The sequence below is a fragment of the Strix uralensis genome, chromosome 3 (genome assembly GCF_047716275.1).
Source record: "Strix uralensis isolate ZFMK-TIS-50842 chromosome 3, bStrUra1, whole genome shotgun sequence".
Taxonomy (NCBI): domain Eukaryota; kingdom Metazoa; phylum Chordata; class Aves; order Strigiformes; family Strigidae; genus Strix; species Strix uralensis.
In genome coordinates, this window is record NC_133974.1 from 2,591,656 (window position 1) to 2,615,302 (window position 23,647).

The following is a 23,647-nucleotide window of genomic DNA, read 5'->3' on the forward strand; positions in this document are numbered from 1 at the left end:
GGGGCTGAATAGAACTGGTGCAGAGAGACTAAAAGAGCTCTGGAAAAAGCAAGAACAAACCACTCTGATATGCAACAATTTTGACAGATAAGGGAGGACAGAAAGCTTGGCTGGAAGGGACATCTGGAGGTCTGCAGTCCAATGTCTCAAAGCCAGCACTAGATCAGGTCAGCCACAGCTTTGCTCAGCCGTGTCTTGCAAATCCCTGGAGCATGAGATTCTAGAGCCTCTCTGGCGATGGGAGAAAGTGCTAAGAAAAGCTTCATCACCAGGAGGCTAATGTCAAACCCTAGCCTCCCTCCCAAGATACAATTTGTGGCCACTAGCCCCTTACACTGCCTGCCACTGTTGAGAAGAGTTTGGCTCGGTTGCCTCTGGAACTTCCTTTGAAGCAGACTAGGTGGCTGTTAGCTCCCTGTCTAGCCTCCTCTCTGCCACACTGAACAAGCCCAGCTCCCTCAACCTCTCTGTGTAGTCATGGGCTCCGGACCCTGACCATCTTGGAGCACCCTGGACACCCTCTCCAGTTTCTCAGCATCTCTCTTCAAGTGGGAATCCAAACTGTGGTTTCACCAGCACGAGGCAGAGAGGAATAAATTTCCCTTGATCTGCTGGTCCCACTCCCCCTAATTTAGCCTAGTACATTGTTTGCCTTATTCATGACTTGTACCAACCCTGGCATCCACTGAAGAGTATACAGTCTTGTCAAGAGAGGCAAAATTAGCAGATAGGACTTGTGTGGGGGTAAAAGTGGAATAAGCAACACAGGACAGAAGGGACTCTTTACCTTGAAGCCGAGAAGTAACACAGTTCCTGCCGACATAGTTTTGACATTGTAACAGAGTGATTGATTAATCCAAAATAGCTAGAACTGTCCCATAAATAATGTGAGCAATTGTGTCATGGCTAGACAGGAAAGGTTAAGAGCTTCCCACATGTTCAGTTTACCGTTTTGCATTTGACTTTGGTACAGGGGAGAAAATTTCAGTTGACAAACCTCCTTCAAAGTACATGAACTGGCATAACACGTTTGGCAACTGCAGGTACTTTGCACATGCTCCATGGGCTAGTGAGAAGAGGGACTGCCATTTCCAGGACAAGGTGGAATATAAATACCCTTTGACCGGCTTTTTTTGAAGAGCAAAGAACCCTAAAAAATGTCCAGTCCCTTTAATGACACAAACACTACAGCACGTTCCCCTCTTATAGATTAAAGCACAGGCTCTCAAAATGTTTGCTCAAGGAGGGTCCTGTGCCAGGTACGACACAGGATTTAGCTGCATAGCAAAGATCCTCTGTAATATCATACCTTTATGCTCGACAGAGGTAAAAATTTGGGTACCTTTGCAGACCACATACTGAGACTTGCAGAACCCAAGTGGCTCCTGGATTATACTTTGGGGATCTCTGGTTTAAAGACAGCAGAGAGAAGCATAGCTCCTCTCTGGTTAAGATTTCACATGGGTCCCTCTCAGCCCAGCTGCAAGAAGCAGCACATTTGGTTCTGAGAGGACATGCAGCTGGTAATAACCTAAGATCTGACAGACCTATGTTCAAATTCTTGAGCCGCTCTGTGCTTCACACAAGACCTCAGGCAGTCCTTCTTGTAGTCGCTCACCTGGACACTGATGATAATGTCAGCTCTCTATCACCTGGCCGTGTTATGTTGATAATATGCTTTGGAATCTCAGAGGTATTTAGACATCATGGTAACGGAGACCTAATATATAATGGCACAAGTATGAATACTATGGAGAGATAAGGACTTTTTAGTGGCAGTCACATTCCTCCTCAAGTTTCTAACTCATTTCCACAACTCCCTGCAGGACATCTGTTTTGTAGAGTACTGAAGAGATCAATTTCTTGCCCAAGTCCATGTGCTTAGGACAATCCTTGCTGTAAGGGGTGTTCAATCACCTTACGACAAGATTGATTGGATTTAAATCCAACTGTTTGCTCCGATTCCACTGGGCCATCAGGGGTCAAATCTGACATCCTTTCTTATTGAGTTTTAGTCATTTTAGTGCAGACATTCTGGAGGTACGTGGGGAATTCCAGGTTGTGACCTGCAATTTGGCTGTTCATTCCCAGGGTCTGCTATCAGCAGACAAAGCTGGCATATCCCCGGAGAGCGCTGATGCCTGCAGTTCTAAAGAACCTCTTAAGCCTTTGTTCAATCACCTAATTTTGCTACTTGTTTCTCTCTCAATTTCCTTTTAATTCAGGGAGTGAGAGAAAGCAAATGCAAGGCAATTCTGTCTGTACCTGGATTTCCCAAATTTTCTGGATCCCTTTAAAATCTGCTGCTGCCCCTAAATGTTGTAGTTAGCAATGGCATTATGGAACAGGACAAAAATTGACTATCATACTGATCAGTCTTAAGGCATTTGTTGCCTGCTCTACAGCAGATCTTGAACTCCACGTTCTTGCAGAACAATGCAAGCATTGTCTATTCTTTTCCTCTCCAAAAAATAACAAATCATAGGAAGTGCTGGACAAACTGTTTTAATCTCATTAGGTCACTTAGGAAACTCTCCTTCCCAATCATATTCTTCCCCTCTCAATCAAGCCTTCCCTGAACCCAGACACGTTCCTCACTTATTTCCTCGTGGATCGAAGTTACTAAATGGCTCTTGTAAAAACTCCTGCTGCTTCCCATCACCAGGAGTAACTCATTCCCACCCTCCCAACACCTCATTTTTGCAATTTATTCCATTTATGCAAGACATAAGTCACCCTAACTGAATATCCAAATTCATCCAAAAACCTGGGAAAATATGACTTTGTAGTGAGGGCACAGAAGGGGGAGTCTTGATCTCAGGATTCTCTTCTAGACTTTACTTTTGTTTCACTGCTGTTTCATTCCTCTGCCCAGCTGTACTGCCCTTTTATTTATTTAATTTTTAAAAGGGAACAATTATACCATCAAGTCAACTAACGAGGACTGTTAAGTGCTATTTTTCTTTGCATTAGTCCGTGCTCTGAAGAAAAGCCTGAGAAGACAGTGGTTAAACAGTACTTGCTGAGCTCCACGCGCTCCATCTCAGTTACCCATTTATCTCATCTTGCATGAAGAAGCCAGAAAGATGACAGATATGTGACCTCACTTGTGCTGAGCAGTTGCAGCAATACTTTACTGAAGCTTAGAATAAATTATCTAGAAAAACCAATCAATAAATCCATAAAATGTCTTCCGTCTAGTGAGCCAAAGGACGTTATTTTGATAAAGAGAATTTTTAAGTGAACAAAGTCTATTTATGATATCAGATGATGCTGTTCATTTGTACTCATCCCCTCCCTCCTTCCAATACACCATTTCATGCAGAGCACTCCAACTGCAACCCAAGAAGACACAGACTAAGTGCTTACAGGCTGCAGAACATACCTCTGAACCAGGGGCAACGGGAGGAAATTGAGGGTAGACGTCATATCCAGTCCACAATCCAACATGATGGTGGTGGATTTGAACTTGAGTACATTGCATGGTAAGGTTGGATGTCCTGACAGGCAGTACTGAAAGAAGAATACGAAGATGAGTTACTCATGACCTTTACCAACAGAGTGAACCCCACCCCCCCAAAAATTGCCTTTTTTCCCCTTATTTTGAAACATGTAGTTTCACACACACCAGAATAAAACCTGATTTCCTATGAATCTGTGTCTGTTCATTGAGATTTCCTCGTGTCAAGGTATTAAGGGGCAGATTTTCTTCAGACAAGGTTTTCTGATCACAAGGCTTGAGAGGATGACAAAGCTCCTCTCTCCAATTTAGGACACACGTAGAATCTCTTTTCTAACAACCACCTATTTTCACAAAAATCCCAGAAAATCCGTTTCTTTGAAACCCAGTCCTACTGGCAAAACTTGGCTGAAATTGGCTAGCAGATTTGTAATTACTTGGGGTGGAAAGGGAGGGAGACAAGCCCTGCAGGAACACAAGTTTTATTTCCTTCAGAAACCAGCCTAAACAACCAAACAAGGTGCAGCCCACACCTTCTGCGGCTGCTTGGCACAGACCAGCAGAGGAAGCTGCTCGTGTGCACCGCAGCAGCTCTGGGGCATGCTCTCACCTGCTTTTTGTCTTGCTAAAGGCAAACAGGAAACACGAGGGAATGGACAACCATACCTGAATGGAAGGGTTTGTGTACTGAGAAATCCCAAATGCTTTGCAAGCTTAATGAGCCAGTAAGCAGGTTATGTACGGGGGCACTTCAGCATCATTGAGATGCAGTCACCTCTTGTATGGAGAGTGGCAAACATTTAACGAGGCACAGGAGCAGCTGAAGCTTTGAATAAGAAGAGGAGTGAATAAAAATGCCAGCTTTAAAATGCGGGATTAGAAATTTAAATGTCTGAATAAAGCGGGCCACCTCCGCATGAGGGTTTCTCTTCTTTGACAAGGAATTGGATGGTTCTTCGGGGATTGCAAGAAAGGAGATTTTGCATCTTGGATACAAATTTCTGCATCTCCCAAGTCTGGGCATCTGGTGGCACAGCAACACTCAGATGGTCAAACGTTAGCTTTTAAATTCAGGTTTTGGTCAATTAAGATGAAAAATATCAGTTGGATGGCCATGCACTGCACTAAAACCAGACTAAGTCATTTTCTAAGTCATTTATACCTTCTGCTCGCTTTCTAGACTTCACTCTACAAAAGTGGAAAGAAGGTAGATGAATCATTTCATTTTCTACCTCTGCTCACAATATGTTAGCACAGGACTGCAACTGTCTGGATTAACAACTCCCAAGGAGTCTATTCACATACATTCATCAAAAACCTGTTTTAAATTATATTTAAATATTAAAAAGCTACTAAGCCCCAAATAATAAATTAAAAAAATCACAAAGACTTTTGTTTTAAATTCACAACACCTTAATTATTAAGGAACAACATTACATTTTGCCTGCTGTTAGCAAATTTTAAAAAAAACATGAAAAGCCATGCTGGTGGAAGAAGGGAGTATACAAGCAAGGAATTCAGTTGTTTTATTCACAAATACAAATTCACATGTGAAATTAAGTTCTCACCAGACCAGAATTTCGACAACTGAAGCTATAAATCCAAGTAAATAATGATAAATGAAAAAAATACGATCTAAACTATTTTTGTAGCTTTTAAACCATCGGTGATTAAAAAAGGCAATGAAATATCACCGCTTTTATCAGCAAAACACTTTCTTGCTTTTTTAAAAATCATGAATAGGATCATGACCCTGACATCTACAAGTTAACTGGAAAAATCTTCCCTTTTTCTTCTTTAAAAGCATCTAAAATAATCTATATCTGTGGCTGTCAGGCTGTGGTAAATGGATTCCTGGGAGTCAATGGACTCTTTCTACCAGATTCAAGTAAAGTGACTACAAAAAAAAAAAATAAAGCAATTCATATATGCTATACAGCTATTTGCACAGGTGACATTTCTGGGCCTGTACCGCTGTTAGAATTTTAGATTAGGAATCCAAGAATCGGAGTGTCTGCACTATATATGTCTCTATATATACTGTAAGTGTGATAATTTCCACCCAGTTCGTACTTGTTACTGTTTAAAACAAATCCAGAGATCCCAGTCACTAATATTCCTGACCAGACTAAAATGCAAGTCCTTTTTGCTCTAAGATTTGTTTGCTTCTATCTTTATTCCCTTATGGCTAAAGGCTGGTGCCTCATCTCCTAACTGAAAAACAGTTGTGTTAAATATGCTCACCTCAGCTCACAACTTCCTTGGCAGGCTTTGTAAATCGGATGAAAGTTTGACAAAGTGGGGCACAAAGAGGTCAAGATGAGGGGCTAATTCCAGATGCTGAGGCCCTCGCAGAGGCAGGCTCTCAGCAGACATCTGGTTCACACTGAGCGCTCGCCAGCCCGGAGCGTCTCTAGTGATCTCATGGATGGCAGTGTGACAGAGAAAAGAGATGATGTCTCACGCTAGCAGCTCCAAAACAGTCAAAATCTTGCAGGTTAAAGCTAGTGCTCTGAATTCCAACTGAAGCCAACAAATACTGCAGTGCATTCTTTCAGTATTAATATCACACGCTAGCTTAAAATCTAGGGGGAAATTAGCAACTGGGTTTGCCTGGACCAAAGCAGATTCGAATCTGTGGGAATCTGACATTTTCACTGGATTCTGAATCACGTCTGGAGTCCATCACCGCTACCTTGTTCTTCCAAATTCAACCCAAATTTATGAGAAAAAGAAGATGAAATAGCATCCATCTTCTCCCCCCACAACCCCAAGATTCAGAAACAGTTCCAAACAAACATAAGATGAAGAATCTGGTCTTATGATCCCCAGTCCTCAAACTTACACACAGGTCTAAAAATGTTACAATACAGATTTCAGACAGCTTGTATTCGCTCCCCCAACCCCTTCCCTCTCCCTGCCCCTACGCAAGACTTTAGACATTAAAAGAATTCTGCATTTCCACTATGGTCTTCATTTAAAGATTTCTCAGCTTGCTTTTAGCCCCCTGCATTATATCAGCCTCCACAATCACATCCAGAAGTGCTTAGCTCTGTACAGTTGTCCCACTGGTAGTATTCATCCATGCAGAGAGATTGAATCGCATACGTAAGATTATGCAGGATCAAGCTCTCCGGCCACCTGCCTACTGATTTAATTTTACACAGTTACACCACAGATTGTGATTTACTGGAAGTCTCAAAACAAGCTCAGAATCCAAGTTCACTTCTATGAAGCTTCCTCAAGACAAATTGCTCAGTCACAAAACAGAGACAATCTTACATTTCACAACGGTGTAACTTCAGGTTAAACAAATCAAATGTTATGCTCAGGTATTTTGAAACTTGCTTTGGTTTTCACCTCCAGACAAAGAATTGCAGCACATGATGTGAAACAGGGAAATTCTTCCTGGAAAATAAAGTAGTGGCTAAATCCAAGGTCTCTGGGAAACTTAAATAGTTGAAAAGGGAGATCTAGAGAGGAGACCAATAATAGGGGTAACTTTCGCTGTAGAAGATTGTAATATCAGAACCAAAATATTTGTCAGAAGCACAGTGCACCCTTGCCAAAGGTATGCCAGGCTGATTTTCTTATCGGTTAACTACCTGTATTAGAGTCATACCGCCGATGGAAAACGATTTTATTATGAACCGCGGGGATTTATTAATATTCCTAGAGCAACCCAGTAGAAGCCACACGTGCAGCGCTCTAGCTCCAGCACTGCTCCACAGCGAGACTCGCATTTACGGGTAGGAAGGCTGCGAAACACCCTCCTCCTCCTCCTCCTCCTCCTCCTCCTGAATCCCACCCATGTTTCATCCGACCTAAAACCCACACCCGGACAGACCCCTGGGGCGGGGGGGGGGAGGAAGGGGCGCAGCGGCAGCAGGCCTGAGGAGAGCCGCCTGCCTAGGCCTGTGCCTAACCCCGACCCCCCCGAGCCTCCCCCGGTGCCCTCCCCTCAGCCGGCAGCTCCCCACCGACCGTTTAACAGCCGAGCGCTGGGCCCGCCTCCCTCAGAGCCACCCCCCCCCCCCCCCCCCCCCCGCCTCAGTTTCCCCTCACGCCCGGCCGCGCTAAAGCTGCCGCAGCCCAGGGGGCGATCCTGGGTACCTCCCCCCTTTTCGCCGCGCCCCCAACCCCCCGCACTCACCAGCTTCATGCTTCACCCGGCTCTATTTACCGGGACAATCCTGCCCCCACCTTCCTGCCCGGCCCCTGGCCCCCCCCCTATTCCATCCCCCAAGGCATTATGGGATTTGCAGTCCCACCGCCCCCCCGCCCAGGATGAAGTCATGGTGGAGCCCGCCCCTCCCTCCCGAGGCATGCCGGGAGCTGTAGTCCGCCCCGCGCTTCGCCCCGCGCGCCGCCGGCGTGCCGCGCGCCCGAGGCATGCCGGGAGTTGTAGTTCACGCGCGGCGGCTCTCCCCGTCACCCTGGGGAGGGGGGAACTACAAGTCCCAGGGTCTCACGGCGGCAGCAGGTGGGAGCTCGGATGTTGATATCAACATGGCGCTTGTCAGACAGACAAAGACAGTCAGTCTGGTGTGATTGAGCCAAAAAAAAAAAAAAAAAAAAAAAAAAAAAGAAAGAGGGAGCCAGCCAGGAGGAGGGAGCGGCAGGAGGAGAGACAGGCGGGGAGGGGGCCCCTTGTCCTCGGGGGGCTGGGGAGGGGGGGTTCGGCGGCCGAGGGATTTCCTACCCCCCTATTGTTCTCGTCCCTCTGCGCCCCCGTTAATCTCCCCTCACGCTGGGGTGGGGGGCGGGCGGGGGGACCCCCCCACTCCTGCCGTTACATGGTGAGGTGGAGACGCCGCCAGCACCCAGAGGTGAGTGTTGCTTGTGGGGAGGAGGAGGAGGATGGCGGGGGGGGGAGGAGGAGGGCGAGAGCGGCGCTTGTGAGGGGAGGGGGCGGGCGGGTGGGTGGGCTGGAGGGAGGGAGGGGGAGCGGGAAGGGGGTCCCCCCTCAGCCGGCACCGCGGCTGCCTGCGGGGGAGTTTCGTCGCGCCGGAGAGCGGGTTTCCTCACAGCGTGGGATGTGCGTGGGGGGGGGAAAGCCGGGGCGGGGGGCGGCCGGGGGCGGGCAGGGGCAGCCCCTCAGCCCGGGCGGCCGCTCGCCGGCAGAGTTTGAGCCGCGGCTTTGGGTGGCTCCGCGTCTTCTCGGCGCCCCCGGAGCGGGGAAGGAGGAAGGTGTCCCTGGGAAGCTGCTGCGGGGGTCTGCGGGAGGGCAGGGCAGCCTCTGGGTTTTAAAGAAGAGCCCTCCATCGTTGTTCCTGCCATTTATTTATTCATTCTTATTTTTCAAATCCCTCTCCCGGTTGGGGGGGGGGCGGGGAGACGGACTCGTGGTGGCGGAGTCCCCTCAGCCTGGGTGGGTGCTTTTTTTTTTTTTGCCTTTTTTTTTTTTTTCCTCTGGTGGTGTTGTTTCGGTTTTGTTCGCCGCTGAGTTTGGGGCTGGGCTGGTGCGAGCCTCAGCCTGGCTGCGGAGGGCGGGGGGCCCCTGTTCCCTGTCCCCAGGACCCCGGGGGGGGCGCTGCCCCGGCCCGGCCCGGCGGTAGCTTGGCCGGGGAAGGCGGAGGAAGGAGGGAGGCTCCGACCCTGCGGGGATGGAGCCCGGTGCGCCTTGAGGGTCGCGCCCGGCATCGAGCCGGGGCTCTGCCGGGGAGCTCTGCCCTGGCTGGGGAGGGGGGGTCCCTGAGAGGCCGCCGTGGGTGTGCGAGGGCTCCCGGGGCTCCTTTCTAGGGGAGCCCCGGTGTTTTGTACCTATGGAGGTGGGGGGAATGGGAGCCACGGGTCGCTCAAACCCTGCTGGCTCCCTGGGCTGGGAGGCTGCGCGACGAGGAGAGCGAGATCTGTTGCAGCTCCCGGGGCTCTGAGAGAGGGTTTTCGGGGAGGGCAAAGGCGTGAAGCCGAATGGTGTCTTGTTGCTGGAGAGTTTAACATAGGAACGGGTTGGGGGAGGAGGAGGACCTGGAGGGAAGTCATTCCCAAAATGTGCGAGGAGAGCTTGGGTGGGGTGTCATCGGCTTGTTTATTTTGTACTTCTTGGGAAGAAATGGGGAGGGGGGTGGTAAATGCTTTTGTATCCGTGCCTGGGATGTTGTGGGGTTTTTTTTGTTTGGGTTTTTTTTTTTTTTTTTTCGGAAGAACAGTGTGTTTGACCCCAGGAGCGGCTGGAGGAAGTGGCGTGGAATGCCGCTGAACTGTTTTGCACTGGTTCAGGGTTAAAACAAAACAAGAGACGAGTGTTTTTAGGTGCGGAATACACATGCGAGACAGACCGAGCCGAGTTCTTCAACCTCAGTTTTGTCTGATGGATTTTTTTTTTAGTTGTAAGAGTGTCTCTTGGTATGTTTGCAGAGCACTTCTTCGGAAAGCATTTTTTCCTTTGCGATAGATCTGAAAAAAGCCTTGGTCGTGTGTGCTGTTTTTCACAGCCCCTTCGTGTTAGGGACAAAAAATGCTTTTTTTTGGGGGGTGGGGAGGGAAGAAGGAAGAGGAAATGAAGATTTTAAGCGTGTTTGCTATTTGTCTGTGGAGTCGTGTATATCTCAGTTTGTTCTCCTGCTCAGGTAGCATTAGGAGTAGGGATAAGTGGCTTTTAAGTACAAAATGTGTATGAACAAAAGCTGGAATGATTTAAACTTTGTAGGGAGGAAAGCGTTAAACTGATGGCCAGGGCACGCGTTTGAGAGCACCGTCGGAGCAGATCTGATAGACGCTAGGCTACGTGCCCCTGCCTCAAACTAATGGGCATGGAGCAAAAAGAAACTGGTGGAAAAAAGCCCTATAGTTGGCGTGAATGATACCAGGTAAAATATATCGGATCGGAAAGAGGAATCGTGCTCTGCAGACGATTTGAGGGCTGGCGAAACCCTGAAGTGCCTGCTTGCGTCCCGTGATATGACTAGCTCATTTCTGCAGGGCTCATCAGGTACAGACTCTGCTTCCTTCCTGGGATGGTGCAGCTGGCATTTGATTTCCTCCATGGATGGGAGAGGAGGAGTCCTGTGCAGTTTTTTTCCCCGAGATGATTGCATTTTCTTTGGCCTTACTGTACCCTGCCTCATTAGTAGGAACTGCATCTATATTTATTTACCATTATACCAGGTCCCTTGGGATGTCGGGTGTAGTTTGGAGTAGGTATATATGGATTTATCACTCTTAACATTTTTTTTTTCTCCCATCATGCTAGGACCAAATCCGTCAACGGCAGAGAACAAACTTAATTTATTTCTGTGTTTTGCATCTCCCTTTTTGCCATTTCTCTTCCAAATTGCGAAGAAAACATCTCTGAGATGTGGATGGGGGAGGGAAGTAGGGAAGAAGTAAGAAAGGAATGGAATATGTTATCTGTGCAGGGATGCATTTGTTATCTGCACGTTCTGGGAGCACCGGGCTCTGTGAAAGAGCAGGGTTTGATACTGCATCTGAAAATTGGGGTTTGAAAATGCTCTCTTCCCTTATGTGAGGATTCTTCTCTAGCCCCACGACAGCCCCAACTTTTTCTGTATGGTTGACAGATTGTCTGACGAGCCTGGGCATGAGACTAGGAACAAGGAACTTGTGTTTTACTCAGCGATGTCTGTTCTTCCTCCTGTCGTTCCTTTAGCACCAGTGCAAGCACCAGAACAGGCATCAGCATTTTTACTCCTGTGTCATCCAACTGTTTAGAGCAGGTCTAGACGACATTGTGGTATGCAGACTGCCAGCTGTGTTATAGGAATGTTACCATAGGTGAAACTCCCAGGATTTTTAAAGAGTAGTAAGGAAATCTTGAAGAAAATCCTGTGTGGATGAGGCCTGCTTATCTCTCACTGCTCTACTGAGCAGTCTTGAGCAATTCCTTTCTATTTGTTGACCTTTCTAGAAAATGTGCATCTCTCTAGCATTGTGATTCTGGTAATTCCACAGAATTACTAACCAGCGTCAGTGGCAGAAACCTGACTTCTAAGGCAGTTTTTGTGTTGTGGGTCTTACTGGTCTCTTTCAAAAGGATGTTAAAAGTTCATGGCTGTCCAGTGTTTTGAAAATTAAATTATTATGAAGTGTTTATAGTGATAATCCATAAGTTCATGGAAGTGAACTTACATTTTTTTCATCGGTATCTGGAGTGGAAAACAGTGAGGTTCTGACATTCACTTTTAAAACTAATTTTATTTTTAATAAAATGAATTTTTAATAAGCATGAATGTCAAGAATTGTTCTATCATTAACTTTTGGGACTGCTTTTTTTGTTGTATGTCAGTGGGGCAGTGGTGAAATTTGGCTCTTTAGGACATGATGTTTGGGTGGGGAATTGGAAGAATTAATGAAACTGAAACATGAGAAAGGAAGAACGCTGTACTGTCCCTTTCATAAAGGGATCTCAGAAGATGTTTGGTTGTGTATGTTAAAAAATAAACCAATTTGCATGAAATGACAGCACATTTTAATCTAAAGCAAGCAACTTGTGCTTTACAGTGATTTCTGGGCAGAGCTTTTAGGGACACTACAGAAATACATATTACAGTGTTGGAATCTGTGGCAAATATTTTTCATCTTCTGCAGAGTTTAAGATTTGAAATCAAACACTTGAAGGGATGCTGTCAGCTTAAGAATCCTCCTGCAAAAAAACCCCCATGCCTTCGTTTCTCTTGTCGATAACTTTATGCAGCTTTGACACTTCTTCTAAAGTAACTGAAGTCGATTTTACTTTATACTGATTTGAATGGAGCGGGCATTGGATTCCGCATACATGTCCTCGTGGGATTGGGTTTTAATTATACCTGTGCTGATAATATTATCTTGTGGGTTATCAAAGAAGTGAGACCAATGTCATGATTGTAGCGGGATTTTTAAGAGATAATGAGGAGAATTTGAATATTTTTTGGTCTAACTCATATCCCTGAAGCTGTTTTTATTCATAAGATTAGTAATAAACTGTATTTTAGAATACTAATATTCCTGTATTGACTAAAGCTCCCTTCTGACAGGTATAAAATTAGGATGGCTGGGTAGCAAAGTATACTAAGCATTCATGTTTGAACACTCAGTCATGCAAACGGATTGCGTGTTAGCTATGAATGCAATTTCCAGTGTTAATGCTAAAGATAAGTGTTTTGACAAATGCTTTTAATTTGGGGAAGAATACAAGCAAGAATAACAGGATATGAAAAGAAAGTGTTATTTTTCATTTTGCAGGTGGCAAACCAAGTTGTAGAGGGTTTAACTTGCCCAGGTTCCTACATGGAGTCTGCGGCAGAACTAGTAATCAGTCTGTGGTCTCAAGGGCTTGTCGGGGCTTTAATCAGAGTTTTTCTTCCTCTCCTCATTAATTGGCTAATTTCCACATTTTGAAAATAATGTCTAGAGATTATTTTTTTTTTTCCCTCCAGTTTCAAACTTTATAGCCTGAAGTTTTTTCATTTTCAGTCAAGCCTTGAAAACACAAGGCTGGAAAGCTTTGTCTGAACAGCACCTCCCTGACATATGATACTATCTTGAAACAGCCTCTGACAAGTGAACCCTCTCATTGAAATCATGTGAGGAATTTTATTACTCAACTCTGAAGATCTTCTGGGGGAAAGGAGGTTGCAAACTATTAACTATGAGGTCTTCATTGCAAGTTGGCACGTAAAATGTTCTTATGTATTGAGGCAGTCATGTGGTCCACAGCAAGAAGTAGAGAGTCGGCTCTGTAGTTGCTGGCCAACTGAAAATTTCATCTTGTAACTGTGAGAAACACATTTATTTTTGTGTTGTGCCTCCTAAAAAGAGAGATAATTTACTTGAAATCTGGTCTTTCTTTAAACATGGTTATTGCTTTCCTTCCCCTCTCTTTCTACTCAGCTAGGTGCTTATACAGGGTTAGCCTGTGACCATAAAAGCATGTGGAGAAGCTTTTTATGATGGATAACCTTAAAAAGTATATTGTATTTGGGATGGTTCTTTTCTTTGCTGTTGCAGTTGGGTTTACCAAAAGCTTCCTGCATAATACGCTGCTGAGCAAAGTGCTCGTTTCACAGTTATGAAACTGCTGCTATCGCAATTACTGCATCGTAAAGCCTAACCTAATCAGAAGTGATCGATTTATGGCCGTAACTTGTGTGGTGTGCTAGTGGAGTACGGCTCTGATGTTTCGATTTGATTCATTATGGCTGAGCCACTGTCCTTCTATGATAAAAAATACTTTGTACCTTCATTTGTGAATCTTTTAAGTGCTTTATAGAGGTATTTTAGCAGTAGAGAAACTGAGGCATAAGGTCCAAGTCAAGGACACATACCGAATCAGTGGCAATTGAACGCGGCTGGCTCTTCCCCATTTATACTGCACTTCTAGATCTGTGATTTATTAATATATATTAACCGTATAAGGAATTTATTGGCTGGTCATCTAATGTGTTCAATAAGAATACCTAAGTCAATGAGATTTTTTTTTTTTTTTTTTTTACAGTGATGGGAGGATTTCCTGTGTTCCATTGACTTACGTTTTTTGACACTTGTCATCCTTATTTATTCAGTTGATTTTATTGCTTTTAAATCCATTAGATTTTTTTTCTACCTCTCTGTCAGGCCAAAAGCACTACAGGGTAAACTTTCTCTCAAGACTGTAAGGGATGCCCTTTTCTCTTGCATAGCTTTTCTTCTGCTTCATTTAATAGTAGTTTTTCAGTGTTGGACTTCAGATCTATCTCAGGAATGCACATGCATGTTTGTTATTTGTTTTGATTCAGCACTGTGTTAATGTAGACACCAAAAGGTTGAACAATTACCGGTTTTATGCGCTTTTTTAAGAATTAAAATAAAAATCTGACTGGTTATTCTACTGTCGGTGTGCAGATTTTCCAATCAAAGCTACATGCAGAGTCTGAAGCTAAAGACTACTCTTAAGACTGGAAACTGCTGTAGTGCAGTGCTTCTGACAAAGTGTATTCTGCTTTATCTTTCCTGTGCAGCCAACCAGAAGGTATGGAAGGTCAGTTAACTCTTTCTCCTACAGAATTCCTCTATGAATGTTTACTTTATCATTCCATATTGGTTTCAGTGCAGTTACTAGCCTGAAACTTAGTACGAAGCATGGCCTTTCATCAGGTGGTGTGTACATACACACCAAAATGACTTCTGTAGTATGGCTTGACAAGGACCTAACTTTTCGGTATATGTCCATGATATGTTGGCAAGTCACTATTTGCCCAATGGGTGGAGTGTTGTTTCCAGATCTAGTGAAGAGTTTCTTGCAGCTTGAGGAAACAAATTTTCTTACCTGCTTTGTGCATAAAGGTGGCATTCTTTTGTTCTCCATACGTGTAAGATATCTATTTAGGTTGTTTTAAATTGATGTGAACCCTGTTCACTGCTGTGGTGGTAGATGAGATCTTGACATTGGGCTAGGGAAGTCATTTACAAGCCAGGCATACAAAATATATTAATTATGTTTGGCTGTACCCCCAGCTGAATCTCACTTGCCCTGAATTCCTGTCATTTGCTTTCTCCCCACTTTTGAACTTAATATTTAAGAAGCCTTATTTTCTTTTCACTTTCTAAAAAAAAAAAATTAATTACTGAATTTTAGATTCAACAGTAAAACAACTCCTACTACTGAAACAATACTGTAGGCTACTCTTTCAGTCAGCCTTGTGAACAGCCAGTTTTATTCTTCTGATAAGCCTATGCCCTATCAATTGGGAAGTGTAGCATATAGTCATTTCCTGCATTTTGAGCTGCCCATTTCTTATGAGCTCTGAAGCAAGCACTGAATCTGCTTTTTGTTCTTCCAGTAGTACTGTAATACTAATGGAAGTAGAAAGCATTTAGTTAGTTCATAAAATACAAGCGCTGTTTCTACTTGGATATTTATTCTGACCTTTATTTTGGACAGTTTCTCTGCCCATGATCAGATTCTGTGATTACAATGTCAGCTTTCACTAGAAATCTCTTTGTAATTTAACTAGCAGGGTTTTGGAGTTGGAGCAACTGGGTTTGTGGCAGCTCTGACATGTTAGTAGTGCTCAAATGTGGAAAAGGAAAGCTCTTCCTGGCAGTGAGATCGCGCTGGGCTCTCGTTTCTAGGCTCTGTCATAGGTCTTTATTTTATGACCCAGGGCAAACTTCTTGACTTGCCTGTGTTCCAGTGTGTAATATGAAAATAATCCTTTCAGGGCTGTTGAGATGCTTTCACGTTCATAAAGTATTTGAAGATTCTTGGCTGGGTGGTAGTGCATGCTGCTGCTCTCGGTAGTATAAACATGAATGTCATAAGTGTGTTTACACAGAATAAGAACTAGTTAGTTAAGCTAATAGTGATTTTTCATGCCGCAGATGGGAGAGGTAAGTAGCTGATCACAGTTTTCTCAACTGAGTTGTATTATGCACGGTTTCCAGACATCGTAGTTGGTCATTCTCTGACTGTTTGCATTTCATGGGGGCTCCATCTGTTTGATGGAGCGGTGCTGTTTAGTGGTAAGTACAGCAGTCTGAGAAAGAGGGAACTTACTGAACTTGAAACTTACTCCTCCCTCTTTAATTTCCTGGTCCATAGAAGTAGAATGATGTTAACATATTGGAGATTCATAAAATTTAAGGCGAGAACAGACAATGAAATTGCCTCCTCTGATATGTTTTATATGCCTTGTATCACAAGCCTTTAAATTTTAATCATTTACTCTGAAACTGAGACTAGTAACTGATGTTTGGCTAAAAACAGTTTGAAAGCTTTCCAACCTCGAGTGTCCATCACTGGTAATTTCAGACTCATCGCTTCTCTTGGTAGTTTGTGCCATCTCCCTGTTAAAAATAAGTAGCTGATTTCTAATTTGAATTTGTCCAAGTTCTGCCGCTGGTTCTTGTTACGACTTTCCTGACAAGATTAGAGCCCTTTAGTATCCAGTGCTTTCTTGCCATGGAGGTACTTACACTCTGTAATCAAGTTACTCAATTGATAAGGAAACGGAGTTGAGCTTTTAAGTCTCACTCTGAGGCATTTTCTCCAGCACTCAGATCATCCGGTGATTCTTCATGGTCTCCGTTTATTTTTAACATTGTGGAAACCAAAAATGGTGAATGTTCCAGCCTGTATCTGATCCATACTGAACACCAAGGTTTTTTGCTACGCAGCTGTTTAAAAGGTTCACAGTAGCCCTTTTGCATAGGAAAATCCTGTTTGTGAGCCTCACTGCTCACTGAGATTCTTTCTAGTAAAGTCTGCCATTTAGTAGTTACAGTCTGCATTTCTTAGATTATAAATTTGCTTTTATATTCAGATGTGGTTTGCTTTCCTGAGCTAAGTTAAGGTACATACTGAGACTTCTTTCTTTTGCTGTCCTTGCCTCATAATAATGTACTGTTCCTATAGTCCTGTTGTCAGTCGCAGATTTTTATCTGCAGTGATAAAAATGTTGAACTGCATCAGACCTTAAATTTAGTGACAAAAAAATTAGCATGATGCAATCCCAGGAAGTGGATTAAGAACTGGCTAACTGACAGCTCTCAGAAAGTACCAGTCGATAACGGAGCAGCCGATGCGGATTTCCACTAGAACCAAAGTACGCTCTGTGCACATACTTTCTTCTGTTCACCTGCATTTGTAATCTCAAAGAACAAAGTCTTTTATCAAGACATTAGCCATTAAAACATGCTGACTGGCACCATTGGTGTCCCTGTTCTCTAATTCTTTACTGGGAAAATATGTTGTGTTTTTTTTCCTCTTGAGTTGCTGGGATTGATATGCAGCTTGACTGCCTTATAGCTCTCGAGGTTTGCTCCATCCCCTGTTTGAGCATTAGCATAATATGAACATCCACCTGGGCTGGGGTTTTGCCTGCATTTTCTAGAGAGTCACTCATTAAAAAAGTAAAAAAACCAAAAAAACCCAACCACCCTACAAGACTGCTGAAAGCCCTCTGCAGTGTGTGTTTTTTAGGCTGATTTAAAATGTTTCCCTGCTAACAGATTTGCTGAAAAACATCTTTTATTACTGGTGCTTAGTGTGACGAGAGCATGTTGCCTCAGTCTAATGAAAACCCTTCATGGTAATCTCAGTGGTTCTCCCTTCCACTAGAAAGTTCCTGGTTTTTAAATTTTATTACTGTTATTTTATTTGCATTTTATATCTTGAATCTTGCACTTGGGTTATTAAGAGGAACATCCCAAGACCTTTTGTTCCTGAATGTCTGCAAGTATAAAATTGCAATGCTTTTGGGGTGGCCGTGGTGCATCCATCTGCTGGCAGATTGCATGGCATCATGGAAGTGAAGACCTTTCCAACCTTTACAAGCAGCTACTTCTGAAGATGCTTGTGAATTATCCTTCAGTTGATTTCATGGGCATTATTCTCATAAATATTGGTGTCACACCTCTGTCACACTCAAGTAAATTCCATTTTATTCATAGCAGTGTGCCTTCTTGCTTTTTGTTAGAAATGCAGCTGCCTTTACTTGCTGGCTGTTCCCTTGAATTTCCCTTTTCCTGTCCCAAACTGATTTAGCTTTTACTCCCTCCACGTCGCAGCTGTAATCAGCAGTGCACAGGAATGTCTCTCTCTGTAGAAGAGGCAGTATTTTTGCCTTGCTTTTTAGAATACTGGATAATATGGGATCTTGAAACCAAACCTCATTTAAATACCACTGTCAGTAAGAAGTGAAGTGTGTTGTGTTTGATTTTTTTTTTTTTTTTTTTTTTCCCCCCCCCCTCCCCAAGGTAGGTGTTTGAAAGGACTTGTTCCCTGAGAAAGTCCCTGTTTTGAAACCTGCAAATTCCAGGCAGATAAAATGCAAAGAGGTTAGGCAAGTGTCTGAAGTTTGGGATGTCTGCTTCCTTTCTGGCTGTTGAGTGGAAAACCTGCCGTAGCGATAGGCTTTGAGGACAGGTTTGGAAGGGTGAAGGAAGGGAAGAGGACTGAGGCACAGGATCTTAGAGGCTGGGAAAGATACTGTGAAAGAAGGTATGCCATTTCCACTTCTTGCAGTCTGAGGAGTGGGACTGTGGAAGTGTAAGGCAAGTAATAGAGACTCAAAAATGCATGCTGTTCTGTTGGACATAAGTATTTTGTATAATGCAAGCCTCTGAGCTCAGCCAGCGGCATTCCTGCCTCCTAGCTAAATCGGTATCTGATTTTTCTGTTCCTCTGCTGTCTTCTTGCAGGAGTTGTTTATTGACTGAAATTGTTTCCATATGGCTGCAATGTAGAGCTTGATTACATTAAACGTGGCGCTTTCCTGTGGCATTGCAGTGCTATGGAAAGATCATCCTTCTTTTTCTCCTTCCAACCTCCCCTTCCTCCATAAAACCTTGGTTTTGGAACATGTAACTTGTTTGGGTATTAGCTCTCCCCCCCCCCCCCCCCCCCCCCCCCCCCCCCCGGCTTCTAGAATGGGAAAACTGGGATCCAGTTCTCTTTGGCTCTTTGGATCTGATTGCTTAGGTGGGTTAAGTTTTCGTATAAATTGCTGATAAAATGCTTAAGATGAAGATCAGGGTGACATGGTTGCAGTTTGAGAGCACTACTGGAGCTGGGGCCCCAGTGTGTTAAACACTGAACAAGTATGCAGACAAGAGGTAGTCTTTACTTCCAAAGAGCTTACTGTCCATCAGGACAGTCCATTTAGATTGTATTTGTTTACACTGATGATCAGTTTAAATGCTGCTCCGAGGTGTTAAAATTCCTGTACTGGGCTTCAGGACACTAAAGGGCCAGATTCACCACTTAATTGGAGCCTGGAAGCTATGTCTAGTTTGTGGAAAGCAGATACATTTAATAGCAAATGGATGCATCTGTATCTTTGATAAGAATAAAAGCTGATTGTTGGCTAAGTTAGCTAATAAAACCAGCAGTGAAGCATCTCCACCCTCTATTTGCAATTTTTTTTCTTTTATAAGCTTAAGTTTATAACCTGGATTCAATATTTGCTGGTTGTTAAAAATGTTTTCTATTTAAATTACATAAATTTTTCTGTTTAAAATACATAAATACCTTTTCCTTAAGCCTAAGCCATCTGATGTAATGCCTACATTGTAATGTATTTAAACAGGACCTAGGCAATGTGGTTTTACTGCCAGTATCTCAAATAAAGTCAAACCAGTGAAGTGATGGTAGTCACTCTTGGCTGAGCACATGGAACCAGAATCTGATGAAGTAGTAAACCAGTTTTTGACAGAAGTAGCCTCTCCTGCATGTGCATAGAGAATAGTTTCTTCATTTCTGTATATTCAGATAGTTCATATCACATACTATTTACTTCAAAACTGAGAAACCATTTGGGAGCTGTAAATACAGAAGTGCTTGTTTTCCTCGCCTAACATAAGGTAGAAAAAAAGAACAATGAGGAAAGAGGTTCACTAATACTGAAATATTTCACTGGAAGACACAGCAAGGTTCAATTCACTTAATAAAGATAATTAATTTGTTTTCACTAAAGCATTTTAAAATGCAAACCATGTTTCCATAACCTTTGGATCTTAGGGATAATATTTTTCCATAACCTGCGTCCAGCACATGATTTATCATTCAAGATTAATAAAATTGTCATACATAAAAGCTGGCATTTTAAAATTGTTTTATAAACACTCTGGCTAATAACCCAGGGTAGAAACTGAAGTGCAGGTATGCTCTTCCAGGCGTTTGCCTTGCTAGGGTGTGAAGCTCCCTCCAGTCTTTTTTTAAATCAATACAAAATGAAAGCCTCAAGGGCACAAACTAAACTTTCCCAACCACAGGGTATCTGGTGACTTGCTGGGTGGTGTAGGGCACTCTGAGATGTTAAAAGTCTATGAGCCAGGTTTATTTAAATGTCCCTCATAATTTAGAGGTGTTTGACTAGTGAGCTGGCAGGTAAACGGAAGACGGTGACCACGAAGCTGTCGTGGCCATCTCTTCTGCTTGTCTTTTTCCTTGAGGGACTTGCGGCTGCCCAGTGCTTGTAGTAAAGCTGTAGGCACCTTGTTCCAGTTGTGCCACTACAAGTCTTAAAACTGTGGTATGATGGAGCAGCCTCCCTTCGGCCCACACCAAGGCACCTTACTTCAACAGGAGGGTGGAGGGTGGATTTAAAACCTTTCATTCCCCTTTGCATTTCTCTTTAGATGTCTCCCTGTCCAGCATGCTGGTTTTTGGGGTCCCTTGGTAGATGACTTGTATACGTTCTGAAGAGAACTTTTTATGAAAGGCTTTGGATCCTACAGCTGTGGTAGGATGCCTACAGGTCCTGATTTATCATGAAGACCCTTCTACTCCTTATTTTGCAAAATGCTGTGGGAGAGATAGGCTGAAGAAGCCTTAGTTTTCTTCTGTCCCTCGCAAAATGCACTACCTATGTGGGAGCAGAAGCAAGGATTAGAGTGCATTTAGTTTTCAGTGTTGAAATCTTTGCAGAAAGGGAGAAGGAAAGATAAATTATGACTGCTGCAGACCTTGTCTGTTCTACTTGCACATCAGCTGCTGTTGCTTAGCCAGTGGATAATCAGCTAAAACAAAACCAAAACTTCACCCCTTTAAACCCCTCCTTTACAATAATGAAGTTTAGTTAGTTTGCTGGTTACTTTTCAGTGGTTTCCAGAACTGTTGAAACAGCGTAAGTTGATGAAGACTCTCTTGTGTATTTATGTGAGCTCAGATATTTGAATATGGAATACAAGTAGTACTGAATATTTGTAATTTCCATTAAATTTCAATGCCTTTAAGGGATGAGTCCTTAAAACAAGATATAACTAACATTAGAGGCAGTGGGAGTGCTGTCTGTTGGCTTTCACAAGAACTGAACTGAAACTACATTGAGGATATTTTCTTTTTTTAATTAAGATCACTGAGTTCTAGGTCCTTTCATACTTAAGACTAATTAATGCTCCATTGTTTTTGCTTTTGACAGACTTTTACTGTCAACCTTCCAAAGAAGACATTGGCCCTTCCTCCAATTATTTGATGAAACAATTTACTATGGGCAGCCATCCCCCTGCCCTTCATGGTAGAAATCTGCTCTGGTGTCCTCCTGGGTGCTGCTTCCCAACTCTGCTTTATGTTTTCTGTCTCGTACAGATAAAAACCTGCAGAGTGTTGGGATTGAAACATTTTTATTCTCCTTCCCACTCTTGAAAAAGTCCATAGGCTGGCCTTCTAGTTAACAGCATGTGTTAACTGTCCCACAAATAACTGAATAAAGAGGATGATCCTAGTTTTTTACTAATGAGAATTGCTCTTTAGAAGAGACTGCAGGCTCAGGGCCATAGTGCCATTGCAGTATTATCAGTACGTTTGGCTGCAAATGGGATTTCTTTTTTCTTAAATATTAAAGGGAGGGGTTATGACTTCTGAAGTATAATTGTGTAGAGACATTACTTGGGCAGACCTCCTAAACTCTCCTGCATTAATTTGGATGTGCTGGGTATGAGCTCTGTGTGCTTACAGCCACAAAGGAGAGTTGTGGACTGTGACTGGTGTTCCCAGAAACCAGAGAAATTGCAAATAATGTGTCTGCTTGCTGCTGCATCTTGAGTCTCTTATCCCTGTTTTTCCTGTTCCTTTTGATGGTGTTTCTTTTGTACTCATTCCTATGCCATTTGCTGTCATAGTTCCCAATTATAAACTGTGCTTAAAACCCATTTTAACTAACTTTTCAGCTCTGGCCTTAGTCAGCTACCTAGCAAAAGTGATTTAACAATGTTCTGCCAGGTTTCTGAAACCACCATGCCAAAAAGCATGGGCATCCCTAACCTCGCGGCTCTGAGACATTTATCTTTGTAGGAAGACGTGTCTTTGTAGTCCAGCCATTACCCCAGCACCAACCTAAATCCAGGTGGATCATCGTGTGCCTGTACATTTATTTTTAGAGCAAGTTGCACAGGAAAATTGCATATGCAGGGAGGTTAGACCTGAGAAGCTCAAGAGGTGCTATCCAGCCTCCACAGTTCTGTGGTATGTGCAGATGGAGAAATTAAACTAATAGTTTTCATATGGATACATCCTTGTGCTTTTTATCCTGTCCCCCATTCTTTCTCCTTATTTTTGAAAGGTGGACCTTTTAAAGCCTTTTAGAATAGTTCTTAAAGACATACTACTACTCTCACTGGCTTTAACACCATGGCTGGGAAAAGGGAGGGTTAGAAGCCAGTTGTTTAATTGCTGTTTTACATGGTAGGCTTTGAAATCGTGAATTCAGTGAGGTTCCTGCTTTGCTGCGCTTTTTCTACAGAGCAGCAGTGGTGCACACACACACAGTACTTCTAAAAATAAGGGTGTATGTCGTGAAAGTATTGCTTGAAGCTAGGCTCTGATCTGCAGTAACAGCAGAGCTACGCTAATTTGTACCTCTGAATATTGGCAGCTATAAAATAAGATTTACTTAAGAGTTGCAATACACGATACGAAGCTAAGCTCAGTTAAAATCAGGTTTAATAAATGAATGGCTGTAGTGGTCAGCTCAGAAGTTTGCCTTACCTGTGGCACAGGTCTAGATAACCAGCAGTCATGGATGCTGAGGAAAGCCTGTAAGAATATTTGATACCTCAGCAGCACATACTTGCAAATATCCTCACTGTGTGCTTCAGGCATTCGGTATATCTTTTGTATTCCATCTTTTCCACTCAAAGAGAAGTCTGGGCATGTTAAATCCTTAATGGCCCATTTGTCTAGACAAACTGCCATCCTGAGCTGTGTCCGTTGCAGTGTTTTCCACCTGATAATGTCACATACCTGGAGGCTAGGTAGCCTTTGTGAAGTGAGGTGCTTTTTTTAGTTCGGTTCCTAGTGAGCAAATGTCCTTAATTTATAAATTGTCACTTTTTTTTTTTTTGGCTGGTTTTATTCCTTTTTTTTTTTTTTTTTTTTTTTTGGCATCTCCATTCAGTTCTGTCCTATGCCACTTAAGGCATGAACATAGTCTTTTAAATTCTTTTAGATGTGTTAGATAGTAAACAATTATTGCTGCCCCACAAAGGTAACTCACCGATCTGTTGACAGGGCTGCGTGATTAATAACTCTCTCATTTGGTTCAGATGAAATTGGGATAATGGACCTGTACATAACTTCTTGCTTGGTCTAGCCAACGCTCTGAGTGATCTGTGGAGTGCTCACACAAAGTAGGTGCCAGCAGGACTCTGCAGGGGCTAACTCCTGTCAGGGAGGTGACGGCCAGAGAGGCAGGACTTGCACAGCTTAGCTTTCTGCTGACATACCTGCATCCAGAAAATACATCTGTCTGTGTCCAGAGTAGCATGAAT

The 23,647-nt window shown here is 43.4% G+C and overlaps 2 protein-coding genes across 16 annotated transcripts in view; one reads left to right on the plus strand and one right to left on the minus strand.

The window, feature by feature from the left end:
• Positions 1–7,701, minus strand: part of INTS9 (integrator complex subunit 9) — a 74,577-nt gene extending 66,876 nt beyond the window's left edge. For 3 of the 5 annotated variants that reach the window (XM_074861299.1, XM_074861296.1, XM_074861300.1), the window contains exons 1-2: positions 7,614–7,701; positions 3,386–3,513 (exon numbers count right to left, since the gene is read on the minus strand). In XM_074861299.1, coding sequence (XP_074717400.1) covers positions 3,386–3,513; positions 7,614–7,622 — 137 coding nt within the window. In that variant the 5' untranslated portion in view covers positions 7,623–7,701. Of the gene's footprint in view, positions 1–3,385; positions 3,514–6,650; positions 6,669–6,742; positions 6,869–7,613 lie in introns of those variants that run through there. The other 2 variants (XM_074861297.1, XM_074861301.1) reach the window with 2 other exon arrangements.
• A 264-nt stretch (positions 7,702–7,965) lies between these two features.
• HMBOX1 (homeobox containing 1) overlaps positions 7,966–23,647 on the plus strand; it is a 124,851-nt gene continuing 109,169 nt past the window's right edge. For 9 of the 11 annotated variants that reach the window (XM_074861302.1, XM_074861305.1, XM_074861311.1 and 6 more), the window contains exon 1: positions 7,982–8,289. The gene's annotated coding sequence lies outside the window, so the exon portion shown is untranslated. Of the gene's footprint in view, positions 8,290–23,647 lie in introns of all 11 variants that reach the window. The other 2 variants (XM_074861307.1, XM_074861309.1) reach the window with 1 other exon arrangement.